General features: G+C 38.1%; 1 protein-coding gene across 1 annotated transcript in view; it reads left to right on the top strand.

The window, feature by feature from the left end:
* Positions 1–22,044, top strand: part of eeig1b (estrogen-induced osteoclastogenesis regulator 1b) — a 57,409-nt gene that overhangs the window by 30,637 nt on the left and 4,728 nt on the right. The window contains exons 4-9 of the mRNA XM_053617767.1: positions 3,457–3,577; positions 3,861–3,890; positions 18,614–18,730; positions 19,222–19,268; positions 20,509–20,675; positions 20,868–20,972. Of these exons, the coding sequence (XP_053473742.1) occupies positions 3,457–3,577; positions 3,861–3,890; positions 18,614–18,730; positions 19,222–19,268; positions 20,509–20,675; positions 20,868–20,972 (587 nt within the window). The remainder of the gene's footprint in view (positions 1–3,456; positions 3,578–3,860; positions 3,891–18,613; positions 18,731–19,221; positions 19,269–20,508; positions 20,676–20,867; positions 20,973–22,044) is intronic.

Genomic DNA, 22,044 nt, shown 5'->3' with positions numbered 1-22,044 from the left:
CACCAACTTTCACTTTCTTTAAGTTTGTTTGTTTTCTTTATTGTTGAGCAAAAGGAAAAGGGGTTCAAATATTGAGCCAAAGCGCTAGTTTATTTGGTGTGATTCCTTGTTGATTGGTGAAAATATAACCGTGAAACTGAACTCTCTCTGTGTCGGAATCTGATTCATGTAGTTTTGTAACCGGTGGCTTCAAGAGCTATTCTGGGTGAAAACAGTATTGTTTGAAGATTGAGCTTGTCTGGCACCAGAACCGAGTAAATTTATTTAGTACCTATTTAATTTGCTGATTTCAATTCTTTACAGAATTCCGTTACAGAACTGGTGCCCGACTAGGGACTTGAACCCTGGCCCTCAGAACTTTTTGATTTGGAGGACAGTCCATTGGTGGGAAATTCATAGTATCTCAAATGCAATTCACGTCATTTCAAGCCAGGGATATTTGTTTTTATTCATACTTATAATATGTGGGTTCAACAAGCTGGGGGAAAAAAATCATTGACTTTCTTAAAATGGATTTCGATGTGTATCCATGTTAAAAAATAATGCACTTCATTGCGACGTGACATACCTTGATGTTATAACTATACTATGATGTATTATGGTGTACTTGTTCCGAATCACACCGCCTGCTGTGCTACACATCCATGATTTAAGATTTTCTTCGTCACATGCACGATTACATACAGTATTTAAATGGTAAATGGTCTGCACATATATAGTGCTTTTTTCCAAAGCGCTTTATTCTGTGTCTCATTCATTCACCCATTCACTCACACACACACACACCCACCAATGGTAGCAGAGCTGCTAACTTGCCATCAGGAGCAACTTGGGGTTGCCCATGGACACTTCGGTATGTGGAGTCATGTGGGCCGGGAATCAAACCGCCAACCTTGCGATTAGTGGACTATCCATTCTACCACCTGAGCCACAGCCACCCATTTTAACAGCATATTCAACACACATCATCCGTGGTTCAGTGCAAAAAGATCAGTGCAAAGCGGTCATATAACCTTCCTGCTACTATGCAAAGTCACTTTGCGGTTAAACGTATCGTCGTAAAATGAAGTCACTAGTCCGACTCGAATAGTATAATTTACGTGCGATGCAAGAGCAGAACATCACAACTCCCCACAGAAACATTGGCCGAAGATTTGCTGACGTGATGTGTGCCATTACAAACTTTGGTAGAAGACTAATGATCATAAATGCATTAATTTCCCCTTTGTCTCTATTAATGCACTTCATTAATAAACCAGCTTGCCATATGTTGTTTTAGTACATTAGCTACCACTTTTTAGAGCAAGTTAGAGATCTGGACAACTAAAACATAGGACTGGGCAGCACACGGGAGATTTTATTTGCTCAGTATGCTAATGAATTATTATTACTTTTATTATTATTATAATTTAAAAACAGTATTTAAGAATCTGGTTAAGGAAATTGCAAGAATAATTTTTTTAAACATGAAGTGTCGTTTTATTTATTAATAAGTTATTAATTACTTATTATTCAATAGCTGATTTTGCTGCTTAAATATTTTAAATCTTTCACTGAAACCAATTTCAAGAAACTAACTTATTTTGGTAAGCTCTTGGTAGCAGACTAAGACGTTCTTCTCCCTCCAGGATTTAGCGATTTTACGATCGCAGAAATGAACGCAAAAACAAGCGAACTCCACAATATTCTGAAGAGCTTGCAATTTTTCAGAATTACCGCAGATTTTCCACAGATTTGGGCCAAGACGTATCCTGTGACATCACAATGAACATCGAACACGAGTACAGCCAAAATCGTCTCATTCACCAACAAACATCACTGTGGAAAACAATTTGGTGCAATTGCGATTTTGCCAGTTCAAGTTAATGCAAAAAAAAAAAAAGCACACACACAAAATCTGCTAATTACATTGCTTGTTTTGAAAAAAGCCGCAGCAAAATCAAGCATTTTTGGCTGCAACAATCACAACAGAAAATGCTGTAAGGACAGACTTTTAACGATTCCAGTTATTCCTTTTATCATACTAAAGGTCTTTTCTAAACACTTGCTGCTGCTGTTATTGTGGGACGCAGCCTGTGGTGTTCAGTGGAACTCTTCACTAACAAGTATAAGTGCTGTTTTTGTTGCGCAGACGTGCAAGCAGTGAGCGTGCGCTGTAGATCCAGCAGTGTCTCTTTTTTTTCTTCCTGGAAGTCATTTGACCGCTGTTATATATTATGTGCACATTTTGGGCCTCTGGAGGATTAAAAGCTGTATCCACTAGAGGCTAGGTCAGCCAAAAAACGATCCTGGGATGCATGTGTTTCTTTGGAACAGCATGGACACGTCATACACTCTGAGCTTCTTTTCAAAATGTTATGTTTTGTTTTATTTTTTCCTTCAAACATTTTAGCTGGGTCTTTAAATCGCTTACCATGACCTACTTTGCTTCAGACTAATCTAGACAATCCAGGAGATTAGGATGTAGCCTTTTTTTTTTTTTTTTTTTTTTTTTTAAATAAAGGAGCTTTGTTAAATTCAAGCACAAACCATTTTATAAGGAAATCACATTGAAAGTAATTGCATGAGTATGTCATTTGAGACAGGCAGCTAAAGTGTTTTTAATCTGCTGCTGACGTCACGTCATGATGTTTTGTACTGTTTACACCGTTTGTGTTGGTGTTGATGTGCAGTGTTATTCTCTGAGATTCAACATGTCATGCTTACATGTACGCTTAAGGAATAAAACATGTCAGGGCATGCAGTTATAGGAAAGTGATCAGCGCTGGGTTTATTTTTCTATAAAAGAGTTTTATTCCTCTTATACCACAGCAATTTGTCAACACTACAAATGAATTCATTAAAGAATGACATGTAGCTTTTATCTGTTTATGGTTACTTTTAATAGAACTATATTTTGATTTATTAATCTTTTCTAGCAGTAGACTGGTGTCTGAAAGGAAATCGACTTAAGGCATTTTCGATCAGTATAAACAAATGAATTATTTTATTGCTGCAAGTCGGTTATAAGGTTGGTCAGGACACTGTTGGGTTTCTGTGTGTAGAGTATTGTGAAAATCTGCTGTAATTTAGAAAAATCACAAGCTCCTCTGGATATTTTGGTGCTTGCTTGATTTTGTGTTCATTTCTGGGATTTTGTGTAATCCTGGAGGGACTGATGACCGTCATGAGTCTGTCTCTTCTCTCTCTCTTTGGGAATGTGAAAGGAAAGGAACAGCTTTGCCCTGCAGCTAAATAAAACACAAAGCCGTGCTGTTGTGGAAAATCAACACCTTCTGACCAATCAGATGAAATGAATAGATTGAATTGAATATACCACTTGGTCTGAAGTATGCAAGTAGCTCTTTTTTGAGTGCTAAATGTATATAAGGTAGATGTTTTTAAGCGTATGGTGATGATTCTCATTCATCCTCTCTCTTTCTTTCTCTTTCGCTGTCATGCTGTGTCCATTCACAGGCAAGAGGTGCAGGAGAACTGTGTTTGCTGGCGAAAGAAGTTCTCCTTCGTGTGCAAGATGAGCGCTAATCCTACGACAGGGGTGCTGGACCCCTGCATCTGCCGAGTGTCCGTGCGAAAGGTACGGTAACCTTTTATCCTGTCATATGTTTGTTTAGTTTTAAATGTAATATATCTAAGTGTCATATTGGATTTTAATGAATACACACTATAGACTAGTACCTCATTCTCCTCGCTGGTATAAATGATGTATGTGGCAGTTACTGTGTAATGCGTCAGAGTCTGGCGTTTCTTTTGCTTCACTACACATCACCATGGCAACTGCTGACTGATTACATAACATGTTCTATCTCTCACTTTTCCGTCTGTCTCAAAAAAATTTTTTCTTTTTTTCCACTGGACAGGAACTGAAGGGTGGAAAGTCTTTCTCAAAGGTACGAGTTTGACATTCTTTCTTTCGAAGTTTGCCCAGTAATTTGATAATCATAATTATTTTACTTGACATTTAAATGAATTTTCACTTATTCCGTAAAATAGTGTATCTGCACTTTATACATGTTTAATCCACAAAAAAAATTTTACTTTTACATTGTATAATAATTTAAGACTGTATTCATTGAGATGGTTGTTAATTAGTTAGAATAGTTGGCTGCATATTTTAAATCCAAAAAATGTATTAAATAAGCAATACAGTAATTAAATACATACAGACATGAACACAATAAATATTAATAAACATGAAATAAAAATGGAAGAAAACAAACATCCCAGCAAACAAGCAGCTGCCCTCATATTCTGCTATTGCAGGTCTAAACAATTATCAAAACAATATCTCTTACGAGCTTGAGTCTTGCTTTCATTTGCAGTCTCTGTGTTTGGAAAGTAGAGACCGGAAATACCAAGTGATAAATGCAGCGTATTGTGTGATTAATTGGACTGTTAAATATATGAATTTCGGGACTGTGATTGATTTACTGGACCATAAAAAGGACATTTACTAACTTTATCTAAGCTCATCAATTTTGCAGTCAGCTCTGGTTAATTAAACGAGGAAGCCGAACGTTGCAGTCACAATTAAAATAAATTTCATTCATTCACATAAATTTCACACACGCGTAGGGCTGCATGATTATGGCCAAAATGATAATCCTGATTATTTTAATCAATATTGAGATCTCGATTATTTATCACGATTATTAATTGATTTTATTGACAACATATTTTTATTGCACTTTCACATTTAAGTTTTCTCATGCCACAATATATCACACAGAAAACTTGAGCTGGTCAATTATGACAGAATTTAGGAACATAGTGTGAGTCATGACAAATTAATTATCTTTTTGATAAACTAAATGTAATATTTTCAGTTAATTTTACAGACTGTATGCAAAAAAACATCCGTTAACCTGTTCCACCTTGTAAACAAATACAATAAACATCAGTGTTCAGTGTTTGAAGTCTGTTCCTCTTAAATATATCTAAAGCTACACTATTAGAGATTTTCCTCTGTCATGGTTCTGGGCTGGAGTCAGTTCTCGAACCACTCTGTGTATATTGTGTATATATCTGAATAATCTCATATAGGATATGATAGGGTGAGTTCATTTACCCGACAGATGCAAAGCACTCTAGTTTAATGGTGTTCGTTATGCTCCGATCAGGATTTTACAGTTGAAACCGATCCAGATACCAATCTTTTTTTGTTTAAACTTTAATCAGAACGTCTGTCATAAACGGTTCAATGTAAGCTCTCTGCACATGGTCACTGTTAATTGAGTTAAAATAATAGCAATGAGATACTGTTGGTTAATTGATAAATAAACAAGCATAAAATATTTATTTTTAAATATCTTAAACAATGAAGAGTCCTAATTAAAAGTAGACTAACACAAACATGATCCATATTAGGAAAAAGGCTAATAGCTTTCTAAGGAAATAGCTTACTAAGCTTAATGTCAAATTGATATTAAGTGCAACCCATAGTAATTAAACATTATTTCATTTCTCATTTTATTAAGTTATTATAATATCTGGGGTTTTTTTTATATTAAATTATTTATTTATAACTAAGCACATTTTCTGTCTTTACATTTTCATAGTTTTATGTTTGTTTATCAGTTTTAGATGGGTTCCCCCAGTAAAGTGTCCATGTCTGCTGCTGATAATATGTTTTGGGGGAATTAAATCAAAACATGGAAACTGGAGTTGACTTTTCTAGTGACATCTGGCAACCCTGAGTTTAAATGAAGTGAATTAGAGTTATTGAAGGAGAGCGGCAGCGTTCTGTATGTTTACAGACCGAACAGTTGCTACTCTTGCTTATGATTGGTGAGGAATTTTTTAATAAAGAAGTTTGAATTAAACCCACCCACTTGTAGCGTTAGCATTATTATTAATTTACTCTGCGCGAAGCCGCTGTGTCTACACGAGCAGGTGCGAGTTCAGGTCATTTTGCGGGATCAATAAAAGATGGCGGTTTGTGAGATCGGGAAGTTGAGAGAAGCAGATGATGTACAGAGTTACTTGTCATCATAATGGCTTCTTTGCAGTATTTCCACACTTGTTCAGTTGACTGAGGAGATGAAAAGCAGTGTGACAGTAACTGTTGCGCGGCGTAGTTGCATTTTGGAGTTGTAGTTTTTATTCCGATTGTATTATACAACTCCGAACAGGTCACTCGCACCGGTGCAAATAAATATCTATTCACAGTCGCACAAAATACTTTTCAGTCACAAATGCAAGTGAAATGGTTGTACTGTAAAGCCCTGAGTTTATCAGGAAAGTTTTTTCCCCCGTTCGGCGTGATGAGGTTTAATGTCCCCGACAACCTCTGTAGTGCCATTTAGCATCATGTTAGTGTCATGATTTGCTCTCGCACAAAGCGCTGGAGCTTGAAGCGAAGTTGGCAGCTTGAGGGCTAAAATGCTAACTCCGTTTCGGAGTTTTGGCAATACAAAATGACATCATCCCTATCAAGTTCATTTAATCGTGGGCAGTCAAAATCGTAATTGCGATCAATATTCGATTAATTGTGCAGCCCTAAAACACATAAACAACACAGTTCCCAAATGAGAGTGTGTTTCTAATGTCTTGAATGATTGCAGTGCTCATGCCGTTGTGTAAATTACAAAGATAAAAGAAGTATGCAGATTATTGGTTCATAGACAGAAATAGAAAGTTCTGGTAAGTGCCGTTTGAGGGATTATAGGCTGCGTAATGTGCGTGTGTGTGTGTATCAGGTCTTAACTTGTGTTTGGAATGAACGTCCTCTCTGGAATTCCTAGTGCGGGAGTTCTCATGTGCGTGTACTTTGGTTTATTTTTGTTCCAAAACACTATATAATTTCCCTAAAATATTTTTGAAGCAACACAACCGTATGCCTAGCCATGAATGCCTTTTTTCAGTGCTGCTTCTGTGCAAAGAACTTTCAGACCAAATACACAGGATACTACAGGGTGTCCCAAAAGTTATTAACACTATTTTTATTTATTTATTTATTTTTAAGCAAAATGTAACTTTATAAGACATCCTCTACATGATTGCCATTTCTTTGTAAACACACACGGAGTCGTCTCTCCCACTCATGACGAACTTGTGTTAACACATCTGGTGTTATGCATGTCATTGCACTTCGAATGTGTTCCTTTAAATGATCTTTTCCTGGTACACCAATACATTCTTCTTTTGTCAAAGGCATTCTTAAAGGCTGTCCGGAAAAAAAATATAATATAAACTATCCAGCCATCTATTTTCTGTACCGCTTATCCTATAGAGGGTCACGGGGGAGCCTGGAACTTTTCCCAGGGGACCAGGGGTACGAGGCAGGGGACACCCTGAACGGAGTGCCAATCCATCGCAGTGCATAATCACATACACACTCGCACACTATGGACAATTTGGAAATGCCAGTCAGCTTATAGCAAATGTCTTTGGACTGGGGGAGGAAACTGGAGTACCCAGAGGAAACCACTGAAGCACAGGCAGAACATGCAAACTTGGCACATACACCAAGCTGAGGCGGGATTCAAACCCCAGAGGTGCGAGGCAAATGTGCTAATCACTGAGCTTTTAAATAAGTGTTAATTTTCAGTATGTATGGAGACTTTTGGGATACCCAGTATATTTGTAACAAAAAATCCTCAGATAACCCCCCCCCCATGTAAGCACTCAAAATATTATCCAGGTATAGCATTTTTCTATAATTTTGTTCTGATTTAAGAATTTCAAAGAGATTTAAACCAACCATTCTGTAAGCCTTCTTATAACCCATGTAGAAAACTAAAGAACCATTAAAAACCATTTTCCCATCCGGTTACATTTTACCATCGGCAAAGATGCCAGGATCTATGAATATACATGAATATGCAGTTTCTATCATCACATTCTCAGCAGTTTATATAACAGAAACCAAACCTGTCAGCACATATCGTTACAACTAAGATTTTTCTGGTTATCTTGGCTACATGGTTAGCTTAGCACACAGTTTCTGCACCAGAAAGGTTCCAGGTACCATGTCATCCTCTAATCCTGGATGTGATTTGGTCCACATCTGTAGAGTTTATAATTTGTGACACCACTAACGAAGCTCATATGCAACACTCAATGAATCAGTTGTGCCTGTTTTAAAAATAATGTTGACTTCTACACTACAAGTCAAAAGTTTAGAAACACTCATTCTTTTTTTTTTTATCCCCCAACATTTTATAATCATAATAAAGTCACCAAAACTCTGAAATAACACAAATGGAATGATGGGAGTTATGTAGTGATAAAAAAAAAAAATCCAAAATAAATAAAAATATTTTAATATTTTAGTATCTTCAAAGTAGACACCATTTTTGTCTAGAATTTCCAGAAATGTATTCTTGGCATTTTCTCAGCCAGTTTCATGAGGAATTTCTCTGAGATGCTTTTTAAACAGTATTAAAGGGGTTCACACCTACGCTGGACACTTATTGGTTGCTTTTCGGAATATTTAGCTCCAAGTCATCCGTTTAATTTTTATTTTTTTGTAAATAAAATGTTAGGTTTCTAATGAAAGAAATGAATATGTTGGAACAATCATATATTTGTCTACAACACCAATTTCAAACATTTAATCACACAGCTTCAGATCAAAAGGTTTTTAAGATCACGAGGAACATTTAAGTTGAGCGTCTCCAAACTTTACACTGGTAACAAGTTTGACCCAAGCACAAATCTGTATAGTCAGAATCAGTCTTGACTTCACTTCACTTTCTCTTTATTTGTCCCCAGAGGATAATTGGTTTTATGGCAAGACATGCATACGTACATACAATATAAGACAATAAAATACAGACAAGACAATGAAATACTACTACTAATAATAAAAAAAAAATTAAAAACTGTAAAATGACATTTTTTTAGTCTTTACTTAAAAACACAACTTGTATAGTTAATCTGCAAAAGCAGTAACATCACAGATCATCGCCTATTTTGCAGTTAGTGCACTCTTGTACCCTGTAAACTTGTTTTTTTGTTGTTGCTGTAAACAGTATCACATGTTTGACCGGTCATGTGCTTCATGTGATCTCACTGAAGAAATAAGTGTTTACTACCTGTTCGGCTGCCTTAATGAGTCAGCGTCTTCTTGTATCTATTGTATCCTACTGGACGAGGTGTGCTACTTATAGAACTTTTCCACTGGACAGTGTGGTATGACGAATGCAGTTATTAATCCAAATACAGAACTATGTGTCCCTTTATGCAGGTGGTGTTCGGTGGCTAGTGCCATCTTTCCCACTCGAATCAAACACTATGAAATTTGGTTTTAATGTGAAATGTAATAAAGCTGGGATCAAACAGAACTTTCTAGATTTTCAATTAGTTAGTTAGGATTATCACACAGTAAAACCAAAGATTGCTGTTCGTTAATGTGTAGTTAAAAAACAAAACATTCTAGGTTACATCCAAGGCTGAGGAAACTGCAGGTGTAACATGTCAAGCTGCAGCTATAGCTGTTATAGCTAAGCTACAGCAAAACTACTTTTTTAATAAGGTGTCCCAAAAGTATGCATACATAGGGCACTATGTTTGCTAGCACCACGTCGGTTGTGCCTTCGTCAGTGGATGTTTGTGAACGTCCGCTTCTCGGTTGGTCCGCAGCACTAACAGGAAACATGCAGTCACATCACACACGACACTGCTGCCAAACTTATTTTCAAAAAGACTGGAAAAGTCCATTGCGACCATGCGACAGCTTCCCGATCTAGCCATGAGAATGATTTTAGTACGTTCTTTCATCAAAGTCATTCTAAATATATATATATATATATATATATATATATATATATATATATATATATATATATATATATATATATATATATATATAAAATATAAAATATAAAATTGTATGTAATTTTTAAGTATAAAAAATTTTGGAAGACATTTTGCTAGGAGTGGTATTTTCTCCTATATATGGAGACTTAAGCTTCAAAGGGTCAATATCAAAATGTCATTAATTTTCCTGACAATGATGCACTAATTTGAAATATAGAACTTTGCATGTGATAGTTTGCACATTGAGATTTTTTTGTATAAATCATATGTGGAAAAGGGAACAGGTGGTGTAGCATTTTGTCACACTACTACGCTGTGAAAATAGTAGCTTGTTATTGAAGAAAAGCAAGATATTTTGTAAATGCCTCAGCTTCTGCCATACTACTAAAATGTAGTTATACTAGTAGCATCATTACTTGTAGCAAACTCCTCCCCAACACTAGCTATGTCATAAACTGCACGTTATTTTTACATATGTACTTTTTGGCCTACCAGTTTTCGTATTTACCATGATGGTGTGCCATTTAGGATGCAGCTTGTGTGTGTGTTTTCAAAATGGCTATTGTTTGACTCAAGTTTCTTTGCAAGGATTCCATTTGATCAATCAATGCTCTTCACTGTTTCTAGCTCCACCTACATGTCCCTGTTTGGTACTTTTGGTACCCTGGTAAGAAGGGTAATCAAATTTAACAAGGGTAGGTATTTACTGTACAGCTCACTACAAATAAAAACAAAATGTAAGGATCATAGATTGGTTAAAAGCACACTTTCCAGGCACTTTAAGGTGTAGGCTGTTATGAGAGCCAGGATCGAGTTACGTTCTTTTATAACTAGCTGCTGTTTTGAGATGAGTATCAGAGACGGAAATAGTCTTGGACGTGACAGAATGTTAAGCTGTTGCTGTCAACAGCTCAGCAGGTGAAGGATAGATCATAGTGGCTACAGGAAGATGTGTGTGTGGATGTTTGTTTTTTTTTGTTTTTTTTGTGTTTTTTTTTTTTATAAATACAGTAAGTGACCATGTACTTTGGCTTTTTCCTCATTTGCTGATGCAATTGGAGAGCAACACAACAGAACGTTCTGCTGACTTGGCAGAACGAGAGAATGGGGGGGGGGGCAAACCTTTTGGACCCTGGATGGTTGACCGAGACACTGAAAGACGGAAACAAGGCCCAACAAGCATGTGTCTCAGTTCCTGCTGCTCTTCAAAATGCTGATAATGCTTGAAACGCTTCTCTGTGGTTATCTCCATGTTTATGCTTAATGGACCGAAGGGCCTTAGTGTCACATGGGAAGTGCAATGCTTTAAGAGTATAGGAAACATCTGAAGCCTAAACACACATCCTCATAAATCCTGTCTCGGAGTCAGGAAGCTGCTGAGAACGGTCAAGAGGAAGGAACTTGCATCAGAGAGAATGTACATGCAGATCGGAACTGAAGACTTTATCTTTAAGTGTATCGTAAAGGGGCTATAGGGTGAAAAGTTTCTTGTTTTGTTGTTCCATAGCCATCCTTATTGGTTCTGTGCGGTACCATCCCCAGTAATCTCATGGTGATCTTTAGGCTGTCCATGTGGGGCCATCCTTAGCAGCAGTATGGGTGACAAAAACTCCAAACAGAACTAGGGCATCAGGATGGATCTGGCAGGTCTGGAGAGCAGAAGTCTTCAGGATGACAACTGGAAGTATATGAATTCTCCTGAATTTTCACAGACTGTTGATAATCAAAAGATTTCAGCTGGTGCAAAACACAAGTGCTGCATACTTTGGATGCTTTCCTGCCACAGAATACTACCTGTCATATCCAGTGACTAGTCTAGACTAACACGTCAATTTGAAAACCTCTGTTTACTTATGGGTAGTGGTAGCATCGGTTCCTCACATCACCATCCTGTCTGCACAGTTCCAAGTTCCCCAGTTTCCTTCCACTTCCCAAAAACATCCTAGTAAGTGGATTTGCGGTGTGAATGTGTGTGGTCTCTCATCCAGTATAGGGATATGACTGTGAGGAGGTTTTCCCACTGGTTAATCGACGTGTGACAACACCGGCAATACCGGTATCACCGTGGGGCGGGGCTGGGGGGGTGGTTTTCCCCCTTGCTTAGGATTGCCTGTGCAGCCGCGCATTTCACTTACGCTTTCAAATTAGTAGCAATTCCGGGGCAGCAATTGCTTGAATGGTGGGTTCATTATTATGCTTAATTAAAAACACAGCAACTACAAAACAGACCAATTACAAACTCGCTTATATTAAACATAGATTGATAGATAATTTTATTTGTCCTCAAAGAGGAAATTTGTTTCCACCATGGGTGTGTAGAAAAACATAAACACAACACCACCATACATATTAACCATCAAAGCATAGAACTTGTGAAACCAAATCTTCCACCACCCTCTTGTTAGTCAGCTCGCCTCACCCTCGTTGTGACTCCTGATATACTACAGATATTACTGTACCATAGTGCTACCTTTTAAAACAGAGACTCATGATGCTGCAAGGCATCACAACCTTCTCTTTCAAACATACCTGGTACCTACATTATGCAATCAATAATAAACTGTTCTAACAAGCTAATGCTTGAAAATGCAACACTAACTCAGAATGACAAGTGAATAAAATATGTTGACCCATTCCTGCTCCAAAACAACAAAACACCTTCATTTGTTTCCCAAAGACAATGTTTTCCATAAACAGTGGTGAAGATATATTTGTGTTGCAAAGCACATTTCTTATCAGTACAGCATTAAGAACTTAAGACAGGTCAGTATAATCCTAAGTAACTGGTTTTGTTGATTTAAACTGATTTTTGCTTTAATGACATTCAATAATGAACCAGCATATTTCTGTTATGGTTTGAAACACCAATCAGATAAAGACTGATTTAAAAAAACAAAAAGACATCTGCTTGTTTTGATTGTCACCTGTAGCTGTTAATTAGCTAGCATAACAAGCTTAGCTAATGTTACCTCACTGAACCCAAAATTTGACAAACTTGGCTACTGTAGCAAGGGCTACAACCTCAGTTATTGTTTTTTTAAAAATATATTTTGCCCCTCTTCATCATAGGCTGTCAAATTCAGCCTTGAAATGTGGCAACATAATTATTTAAACTAAATTTTCTAATGTGGTCATTCACCATTTCCCAGGCTCCAGCTAACTGTTCCATATCATATGACCACTGCCAACCAGGGAGGGTGATGAGCTAATGACTCAACTACATGAGCACAGAGATGTCAATGATAGGCTAGTGTCACTCTAATTGTCACTTTCATTGACAGGGAAAAGGGTAATGCTCCTCCCACTCAGAGCCTGGCCAGTCTAGTTCTTTTTAACTACAGGCTATGGGTGGCTGTGACATGTACATTTACATTCATTCATTTAGCAGATGCTTTTATCCAAAGCGACTTACAAATGAGAAAATACAAGCAAAGCGATATATCAAGCAGAGAACAACACAAGTAGTGCTACTATACAAGATCCATTAATTGAGTTCCAGAAGAAGAAAAGTGCGCAGAGTAGAGGTGTAAGTGCCAGAGTAATTTTTTTTTTTAATGTTTGGTTAGGTGCTCATGGAAGAGGTGGGTCTTTATCTGTTTTTTGAAGATGGTGAGAGATTCTGCAGTCTGGATTGAGGTTGGAAGTTCATTCCACCACTGAGGATCAGTTAGTTTGAATGTTCTTGAAAGGGACCTTGAGCCACGCTGAGTAGGTACTACTAAGCGTCGGTCTTTGATTTATCGCAGATTGCGTGAGGGAACGTAAGCCTTCAGGAGAGAGTTGAGGTAGGATGGTGCTGTTCTAGACAAGGTCTTGTAGGTGAGCATCAAGGCCTTGAATTTGATGTGGTCGGCTACAGGAAGCCAGTGGAGGGAGATGAAGAGGGGTGTGACATGGGTTCTCTTGGGCTGATTGAAGACGACGCGTGCTGCTTCATTCTGAATCATTTTGAAGGGGTTTGATGGAGCTGGCCGGGAGACCCGAGAGTAGTGAGTTGCAGTAGTCCAGTTTTGAGATGAGAGCCTGGACTAGTACCTGTAGCTTGTTCGGTGAGGTAGGGTCTGATTTTCTTGATGTTGTACAGGATGAACCTACAGGAATGTGCAGTTGTTGAGATGTGGTCTGTGAAGGTCAAGCTGTCATCGAGAATCACCTCAAGGTTCCTGGCCATCCTGGTTTGCTTGAGTGTGGTTGAGTCGAGCTGTACACTGAGGTTATGGTTGATTGAGGGACAGGCTGGGATGACGAGAAGCTCAGATTTTTCCAGGTTGAGCTTAAGGTGGTGTTCCCTCATCCAGACCGAGATGGCCGACAGGCAAGCAGAGATACATGCAGAGACGGATGGATCGTCAGGCTGGAAGGACAAATAGAGCTGGGTGTCATCAGCATAGCAATGATATGAGAAGCCATGAGACTCAATCACCTGCCCCCGAGATGTAGTGTAGATAGAAAAGAGCAGTGGACCCAAAACTGACCCCTGTGGAATGCCAGTTGTGAGTTGCTGAGTTTCAGAAATACCTCCCCTCCATGATACCTTGAAGGATCTGTCAGAGAGATAGGATTCCACCCAGCGAAGAACCGTTCCGGTGATGCCCAGGCTGGAGAGAGTTGACAGGAGTGACACCATCGGGATTTGAACTTGGAATGTCCTGACAATATTACAAACACCATTAAGTCATTATCGATATTTTTTTTTTCCTGTAACAATGTCTTATTCCTTATCTAAAGAACATTCCCCTTCCTATGAATATTCATGACTAGTGGGCATTCTCAGTGAAATCTGAGAGTTGCAAAGCCTGAAAAAGACACTTTACCAGAATTTCTTAAAAATGTAAAGTCATTATTGAGTGAAGAATCGATTGTTTTGATGTTTCAAACTCAAGACAAAAAAATCATGGCACTACGAACAGTCTGTACTTGGTGGGCTAAGCAACCTGTCTGACCTTCTGTCTGTGTCCCTAAGTGTATAAGTCTCTTCTGCAGTCTCAAAGCTGCTTTCTGTCAAAGCATCTTATCAGCAAGTACTACAAGAGGTTCAGGAACTACACCTTGCCTTTTCCCAGCTACAGTCAACAATCCAGCTTAGTTCTGGACTCTCTTAGGCTGTGTGTTAAAAGAGGAGCGTGGACTTCTGTTTACGTTATCTAATTTTTTTTATTGATATAGTGCAGCAGTTCTGGTACATTCATTCAATCAGAGTTTATATTCTGCAGAATAAAGAGGCATCCTAGCTAAATTTTTTTTAAAGAGAAACGGGAATGGATTGGAAATGCTGTTCCCAAAAAATAGCCTTGCGATTCCTTTTAGAGCTTTGAAACGTGATCATTTTTAAAGGCCACCAGTTTGATACTTATAACTTCCAGATATAGCGTTGTACTATTGAGTTGTCATGGCTGGAAACAAGCAGGAGGCAGGTGGGAAAGTAGGGACTGCTGGTGAAGACAGTGTGTGTGTGTGTGTGTGTGTGTGTGTGTGTGTGTGTGTAACTGAGATGAAAAAATAATGCAGTTGGAGAACATTGTGTACTTGAGTGTGTTGGCAGAAGCAGAGAGAGATAGAGGCCTCATCATAGATGGATGACCTTGCCAGTTTCAAATGTCGTTAGTTGCATAACCTCACCGGCTTCCTCTTCTCCTTCCTGTACATACACGTACAGTAAATGACGAAAATACTTATGTAGAACAGAACTGGGTTTATGTAACACAGCAAGAAATTACAAAGCCAGAGTAATAAAATCTCATACAACAAAATGACACTGCACACCAAAATGTTTTTTTCTTTGTTTTTTTCTTTTCTTTATTCAATTATTTATTCAAAAATAAATAAATAAAAAATCATAAATGAGCTGGTCTCCAAGAAGGTCCTGTCGCCTTAAAATGTACAATTTATAATGAGTAAAAAAGTACAATAATTTAATGAAAGGTGAGCTGTAGTTCCAAAGACAAGCTTTAGCCACATTTTAGTAGTCATTTGTAGATTTATTTTTTTCTCATTTGATCATTAAGCTCATCTGATATCAACACACTAAGCCTGTCAGACTTCATATTTAACTGACAATCATATCAGTATGAACTGTTCATTGCAAGTCATGGAATACTTGTATGCAACAGACTTAATATTAAAGTTTATTCTCCTACTTCCTCAAGTAGGAAACCTACTTTCACTCTTTTTACCAGAGGCCAGAAAATGAAATTTCCATCTGTTTGAGTGCCCATGTTCAGCATAGAATTTATTTGGGATGTCACACTAAACAGTAGTGATTAGTGAAAGTAGACACTCATTGCTTTAAGAATTTGCAGCTTCTCATAAGTAGTTTTTTTTTCTTTCTTTTCTTTTTTTTTTTTTTAAACTATCCTACTAGGTTTAAATGTTATGTTAAATGTTTTTTTTTTTTTTTTTTTTTTTTTTTTTGAATGCTCGATTCTGATTAGTCAGCAAGTGTGGGTTAATTTTCTAACTCAGTAGGGCTCTGACAAGTTCTGGCTGCAAGGTTTATATAAATGTCTGTCTATATTATAGTTTTTATTTTAACAGTTATACTTGTGTGGTTGGTGCTCAACATTAACCAATAAAAAAGGGTAAAGTAAGGAGATTAAGATTACTTAAAGTAAGGCCTTTAAATAGCATTTTTGGAATGAGCGCTTCGTAACAGCCGGAAGAAAAACTATTCCTTTAAGTTTTCCGACATGGGAAAGTCTTCAGGAAAGAGAGCTTTCCTGTTTCTACGTAACTCTTTTTTTTCTCTTATTAACTTAGAGAGAGGAAAAACAGAGACTGTTGAGGAAACAGCTGCTGTAACATAAGTATGATCAGGAACTAACTTGCTTTGTGACCGTACCATGTCATTAAACATAACTGTAAATAGACAAAATGTCTGACATGATTTCATGAAATAATGAAAAATTGCAGTTGTTGGTAAATTGGGGCAGTGTTTGGGCAGTGGTGACTTGGCGGTTAAGGCTCTGATTTACTGATCGTAAGGTCGGGGTTCTATCCCCAGCACTGCCAAGCTGCCACTGTTGGGCCCTTGAGCAAGGCCCTTAACCTTCTCTGCTCCAGGGGCGCTTTATCATGGCTGACCCTGTGCTCTGACCCCAGCCTCCGGACAGGCTGGGGTATGCGAAGAAAAGAATTTTACTGTGCTGTAATGTATGTGGTCAATATAGACTCATTGTCAAATTGCTGTGGTCATAAGATGAATAAAACACTTCAGGATGTGCTGTTCTAGGAAAATAATAAACTCTGGAGTGGTTATAGTAACTCTACTTCAGGTAAGGCCACATCATACTACCTCATCAATGATTATTTTCCAATAACAGCACTTCCCGTCCTGTTTTATTCCTTACGTACAGTCCCCTCTGGGTTGTTTTTGCTATAGACTGAAGACATTGGGGTTTGAGATCAAAAGAGGAATATGAGGAGAGTTAGAATTCCAGCTTTTATTTCTTTGTATTTATATGTAGATGTGTTAAACAGCATGTAACAACTTACAGAGAAATCCATGCAAATGAATTGGGAGGAATTTTATCCTGCAGCATGACAATGATCTAAAACACACTGCCAACTCAACAAAGGACTTTATCAGGGGAAAAAAGTGGAAGGTTTTAGACTGGGCAAGTCAATCACCAGACCTCAACCCAATTGAGCAGCATTTCACCTCCTGAAGAGGAGACTGAATGGAGAAACCTCCTAAAACAAACAACAACTGAAGAGGCTGAGGTAAAAGCCTGGAAAAGCATCACAAAAGAAGAATCTAACAGTTTGGTGATGTCAGTGGGTTGTAGGCTTGATGCAGCCAAATATTAAGTGTTATTTAATTGAATTTACTTCAGTACTATGCTTTTGCTTCCTATACTTTCCTATACTTTTGCTTGGCTAAAAATTGAATGAGTTGATACAAGGTTCTATATTTTATGTTGTTAACACATCCAGATGTAAATATCAGGAAATAAAAGCTGAAATCCTAAACTCTCATCTCATATCCATCTTTTGATCTCAAACCCAAGTGTCTTTGGTGTATAGCACAAAAAAAATGAAGTGGCCTTGCCTTTCCAATAGTTTCAGAGCTGGCTGTAGTTATCCAAGAAGCTGCATTTACAACCCAGACTAGTTTCAGGCCATTAAAGAATATAACTTATTATATAAAGCAGTTATAACTTGCAGCAGTGATGTTGCCACCATACTGCTAGAAAATGTAGTTAGTTAACTTGGCTAGCTAACATCTTTGCTAGCAACTCTACTGCTCATAGATACTGTAGCTGTGTCAACTTTAAACACTGACAGTGGAGAAGCCTAAATATTTAGTGTCAGCTAATTTTTGTTCAACCACTACCATGGGCAAGCTTACTCAATAAAAGAAAGAACAAGTATGTATTGCCTGCCAGTTACAGAAGTTTCCTATGGGGCTCGTTCAGTGATGGCTCCAAACCATAGCTCCCATAAACCTTTGGTTTTGAACCAACCCGTAGATCCTGTGAAGCTTTGGTGTGGAATTGAGAGGAGAGAATAATGAAAAGAAAGACCCTCTCTTTGCGTCTCTGCGGTTTATTTAACTGAAACCAAGATGACAGATTTGAAACACACTTTCCATAGTCCACAGTAGGACTGCAGAGGTGCAGCGCAGCTGTATGACGATGAGATGTTTGAAATGAAGATTAAACCATCAAAGCCATCAGTGGTTACTCGAGAGCATAGTGCCTTCATGGGAAAACTCGTGAGAAGTTGTGTATTGTTTATCTTGGCTGATATGTTCTCCTAGGAAAACTTCAACTTAAATAATTCTGGATTGATTATATGGTGCATCCATTTACTCCACTTCTCTAATGCATTTCGCTTTCTCTCTCGCACACAGCTGGGCTTTGCTGACCTCAACATGGCGGAGTTTGCGGGTTCGGGCTCCACCGTGCGCTGCTGTATCCTGGAGGGCTACGACACCAAGAACACTCGGCAGGACAACTCCATTCTGAAGGTGCGTGAGTTAACCAGATGAAGAAATCCAAACTCGTTCAGCTGTGATGCCAGCGGCACGCGTTTAAGTAAAGGCCATTTTTACGTCCGTGTCTATTTTAACTCCGAGCTATGTGCAGAAATCTCCATGACTACAATTTTTCTCCACAATCCCAGCACTCATTTGCATCCTCACGGTGACCGTGTGGAGGAAATGTGCGACTCGATCAACCCACTCACAGCTAAATTTGAATTCGTATGCTTTTATTTAGCCTGACTCACCGTCTGGTGTATTGTCTGAAATGAACGTTTTGTACTTACGGAAAAGGAACTGGTGTTTTAAGCTAATTATGTTTATGTATTTTCTAAATTCAGCTGTGGAACTGATGCCAGGATACACTGATGATTGGATACACTACATGTGCAGTAGTTTTACTGTTTTAAATAAGTCGCTGTTGTGGTAGGTTATGATTTATCGTAAATGTATTGATTTTATTTGTTGTTTTCTTTAAGGTTACTATTGGGATGACTCTACTCTCCGGGGATCCTTGCTTTAAAACGTGAGTCATCTTTTTCCTGGACTGGAGTTAGGAAGGTTTTTAATAGACCTTTCCAGAAAACATGTCTATTTATATATAAAGCTTTGGAATAAACATCTAACCAGGTCACTGTTCAGCTGATTGTATGATTTGTACATCCTAGTATGATGACTTTTTCCCGTAATTTCCCACCATGTTTACTTCTATACTGCCACCTGCTGACCAGCGGTCTTGGCTCAGGTTATAATTATAAAGTCATTCTCAACATAATAAAGAGCACCGAAATTACAATGTTGGTTGTTATTTAACCACCGTTACAAATTATTAATTACTACTAAAACTCTTTGGGATTATTTTTCTTATAACTCTCTCAGGAAACAGTCATCACAATAGTCATTACTTGAATGTTACTTTTCAAATCCCAAACAAACACAAAGATGACAAACATTCATCTTTTGAGCACATTATACAGTAAATGTAAATGAAGACATGTTGCAATAGCTAAACAAGATGGATAACATTGTATGGTTAAAATGATGAATTTTGGCGTGTGCAATTTGAAAAGCATTAGCCTTGAGATAAATCTCTATCATAACACACGTGCCAGTCAGAATCACATTTATTCTTCCACACTTGCACATGTATTATTGATTTTGTCTCATTTTTGGTCATAAACACACCACATTCAACACAATCATCAGATTTAAAAGTATAGCTTAATAATTCATAAGCAATATATATTTTTACACCACCGTGCTGTTAAATTCTCAATTCTGATTGGTCAGAATTTGTTGATTTAAATGAATATTAATGCGCTTGTTGGAATATGTTATTGTTTCTATAGTAACAAATGACTCACTGGGACTTGTATGGTGGACACTTTACATAACCTCTAATAATATACAGATTAAAAATGTGCTATTTAGCATCGAAAAACTTTAGAGGACTTTTGCAGTTTCTTGGTAACGTGACAGGCTGCAATTTTTGTCTTATTGCTAGAACAAGTGATAAACGGGAACTAACATGTTTTATAAACGTTCAGCAACTTTAAACGTAACTAACTATAACTGGTTAATACGATATGCAGTTGTCATTGATTAATATATTTTTAAAAAATTAATCATTTGGCAAATGCTCTGTTATAAGCGGAATAAAACACTCTGGGATGTGCTCTTATTGGAAAAGGATGTTAAATGGTGGTGGTGATAATTTTGTGTAATATGTAAGTACACAGTACACAAATGTGTTTATTTCTGTCCAGGCCCCCAAGTACGGCTAAAACCACAGGCCTCGCTGGTCAGGACCCGTCTCTACAGCTGGACTGTAAGGGAGAGGGCACTGGCAACAACGCAACTCCACCCATGGGCATCAGCCCGAGAATCAGCACCAGCCGCATGCTCAAACCCAGAACCTCTATGCAGGTTTCAGGTGAGCCCTGGTCTCCTATTCTCTCTCTCTCTCTCTCTCTCTCTCTCTTTCACAGTCTCTCTCTCTCTCACACACACACACACACACACACACACACACACACACACACACACACACACACATTCTGAACAGAATCCACACACTCACTGTGTGTGTGTGTGTGTGTGTGTGTGTGTGTGTGTGTGTGTGTAGGTCTGCCAGAAGTGTTAGATGAGAACCTCTCAAGCCCGGAAGAGGTGTTTCACACCGGCCACTCAAGGAATTCCAGCTATGCCAGCCAACAGAGCAAAGTTTCAGGTGAGACTCTTACACAGCTTTGTACACCGATCGAATATACAGCCATGTGGAAAAAAAAAAAAACTAAGTACACCCCATGGAAATTGTTTTTTTTTTTTGTGACCTATTTGGACAAACATTTGATGCCTATTAATAAAATTGATACACACTATCAAATGACACATAAAATTGACATTTTGTAGTCATTTTCATAATTTTAATGAACAAAAACCAATCATATGGAAAAAGTAAGTACACCCCTTCATTTATCACATGTTGAAACCCATAAAATCAGGTATTCAAAATTGCCAGTGATTAGAACCTTCTTAGGGAGTGCAGGTGGAACCTGTCTTATTTATACCCCTCTCATATCTAGCGTCTGGTTTTCCCTTTGTTACTGAGGTGTGTGTTATCATGCCAAGATATAAAGAGTTCTGTAAGGCCTTCAGAAAAAAGGTTGTGGATGCCTATGAGTCCAGCAAGAGATTTAAAAGGATCTCCAAATTATTTGAAATACATCATTCCACTCTAAGGAAAATTATCTACAAATGGTGCAGATTTAAAACGAGTGCCAATTTGTCCAGATCTGGCCGTCCCAGCAAATTCATCACAAGGGGAGACCGTCTGATGCAAAAACTCTCCAAGAACCCCAAAATTTCATCACAGGATCTGCTAGAAAGTCTTGCTTGCAACTGTTGGTGTCAGAGTGCATGCTTCTACAATCAGAGAGAGATTGCACAAATTTGACCTGCATGTGAGGGGAAAAAACCTTTGCAAGACTACAAATAGCCAAAGAGCATGTAGGCAAAGACCAGGCCTTTTGGAATAATGTGCTCTGGACAGACGAATCAAAGAGAGTTGTTTGACCACAATAACAGCAGACATGTTTGCTGCTGACCAAAGACATCTTTTCAGGAGAAGCACCTCATACCTACTGTGAAGCACGGTGGTGGAAATGTTATGGTTTGGGGTTGCATCACTGCCTCGGGGACTGGACAGCCTGCATTCATTGATTCAACTATGAATTATGCATCATATCAAAGAGTGCTTGAAGATAATGTGAGACCAACTGTCTGAAAGTTGAAGTTGAACT

The sequence above is a fragment of the Ictalurus furcatus genome, chromosome 28 (assembly GCF_023375685.1).
Source record: "Ictalurus furcatus strain D&B chromosome 28, Billie_1.0, whole genome shotgun sequence".
Taxonomy (NCBI): Eukaryota; Metazoa; Chordata; class Actinopteri; order Siluriformes; family Ictaluridae; genus Ictalurus; species Ictalurus furcatus.
Note: the sequence above shows the minus strand (reverse complement) of the source record. Positions and strands in the feature narration are given on the sequence as shown.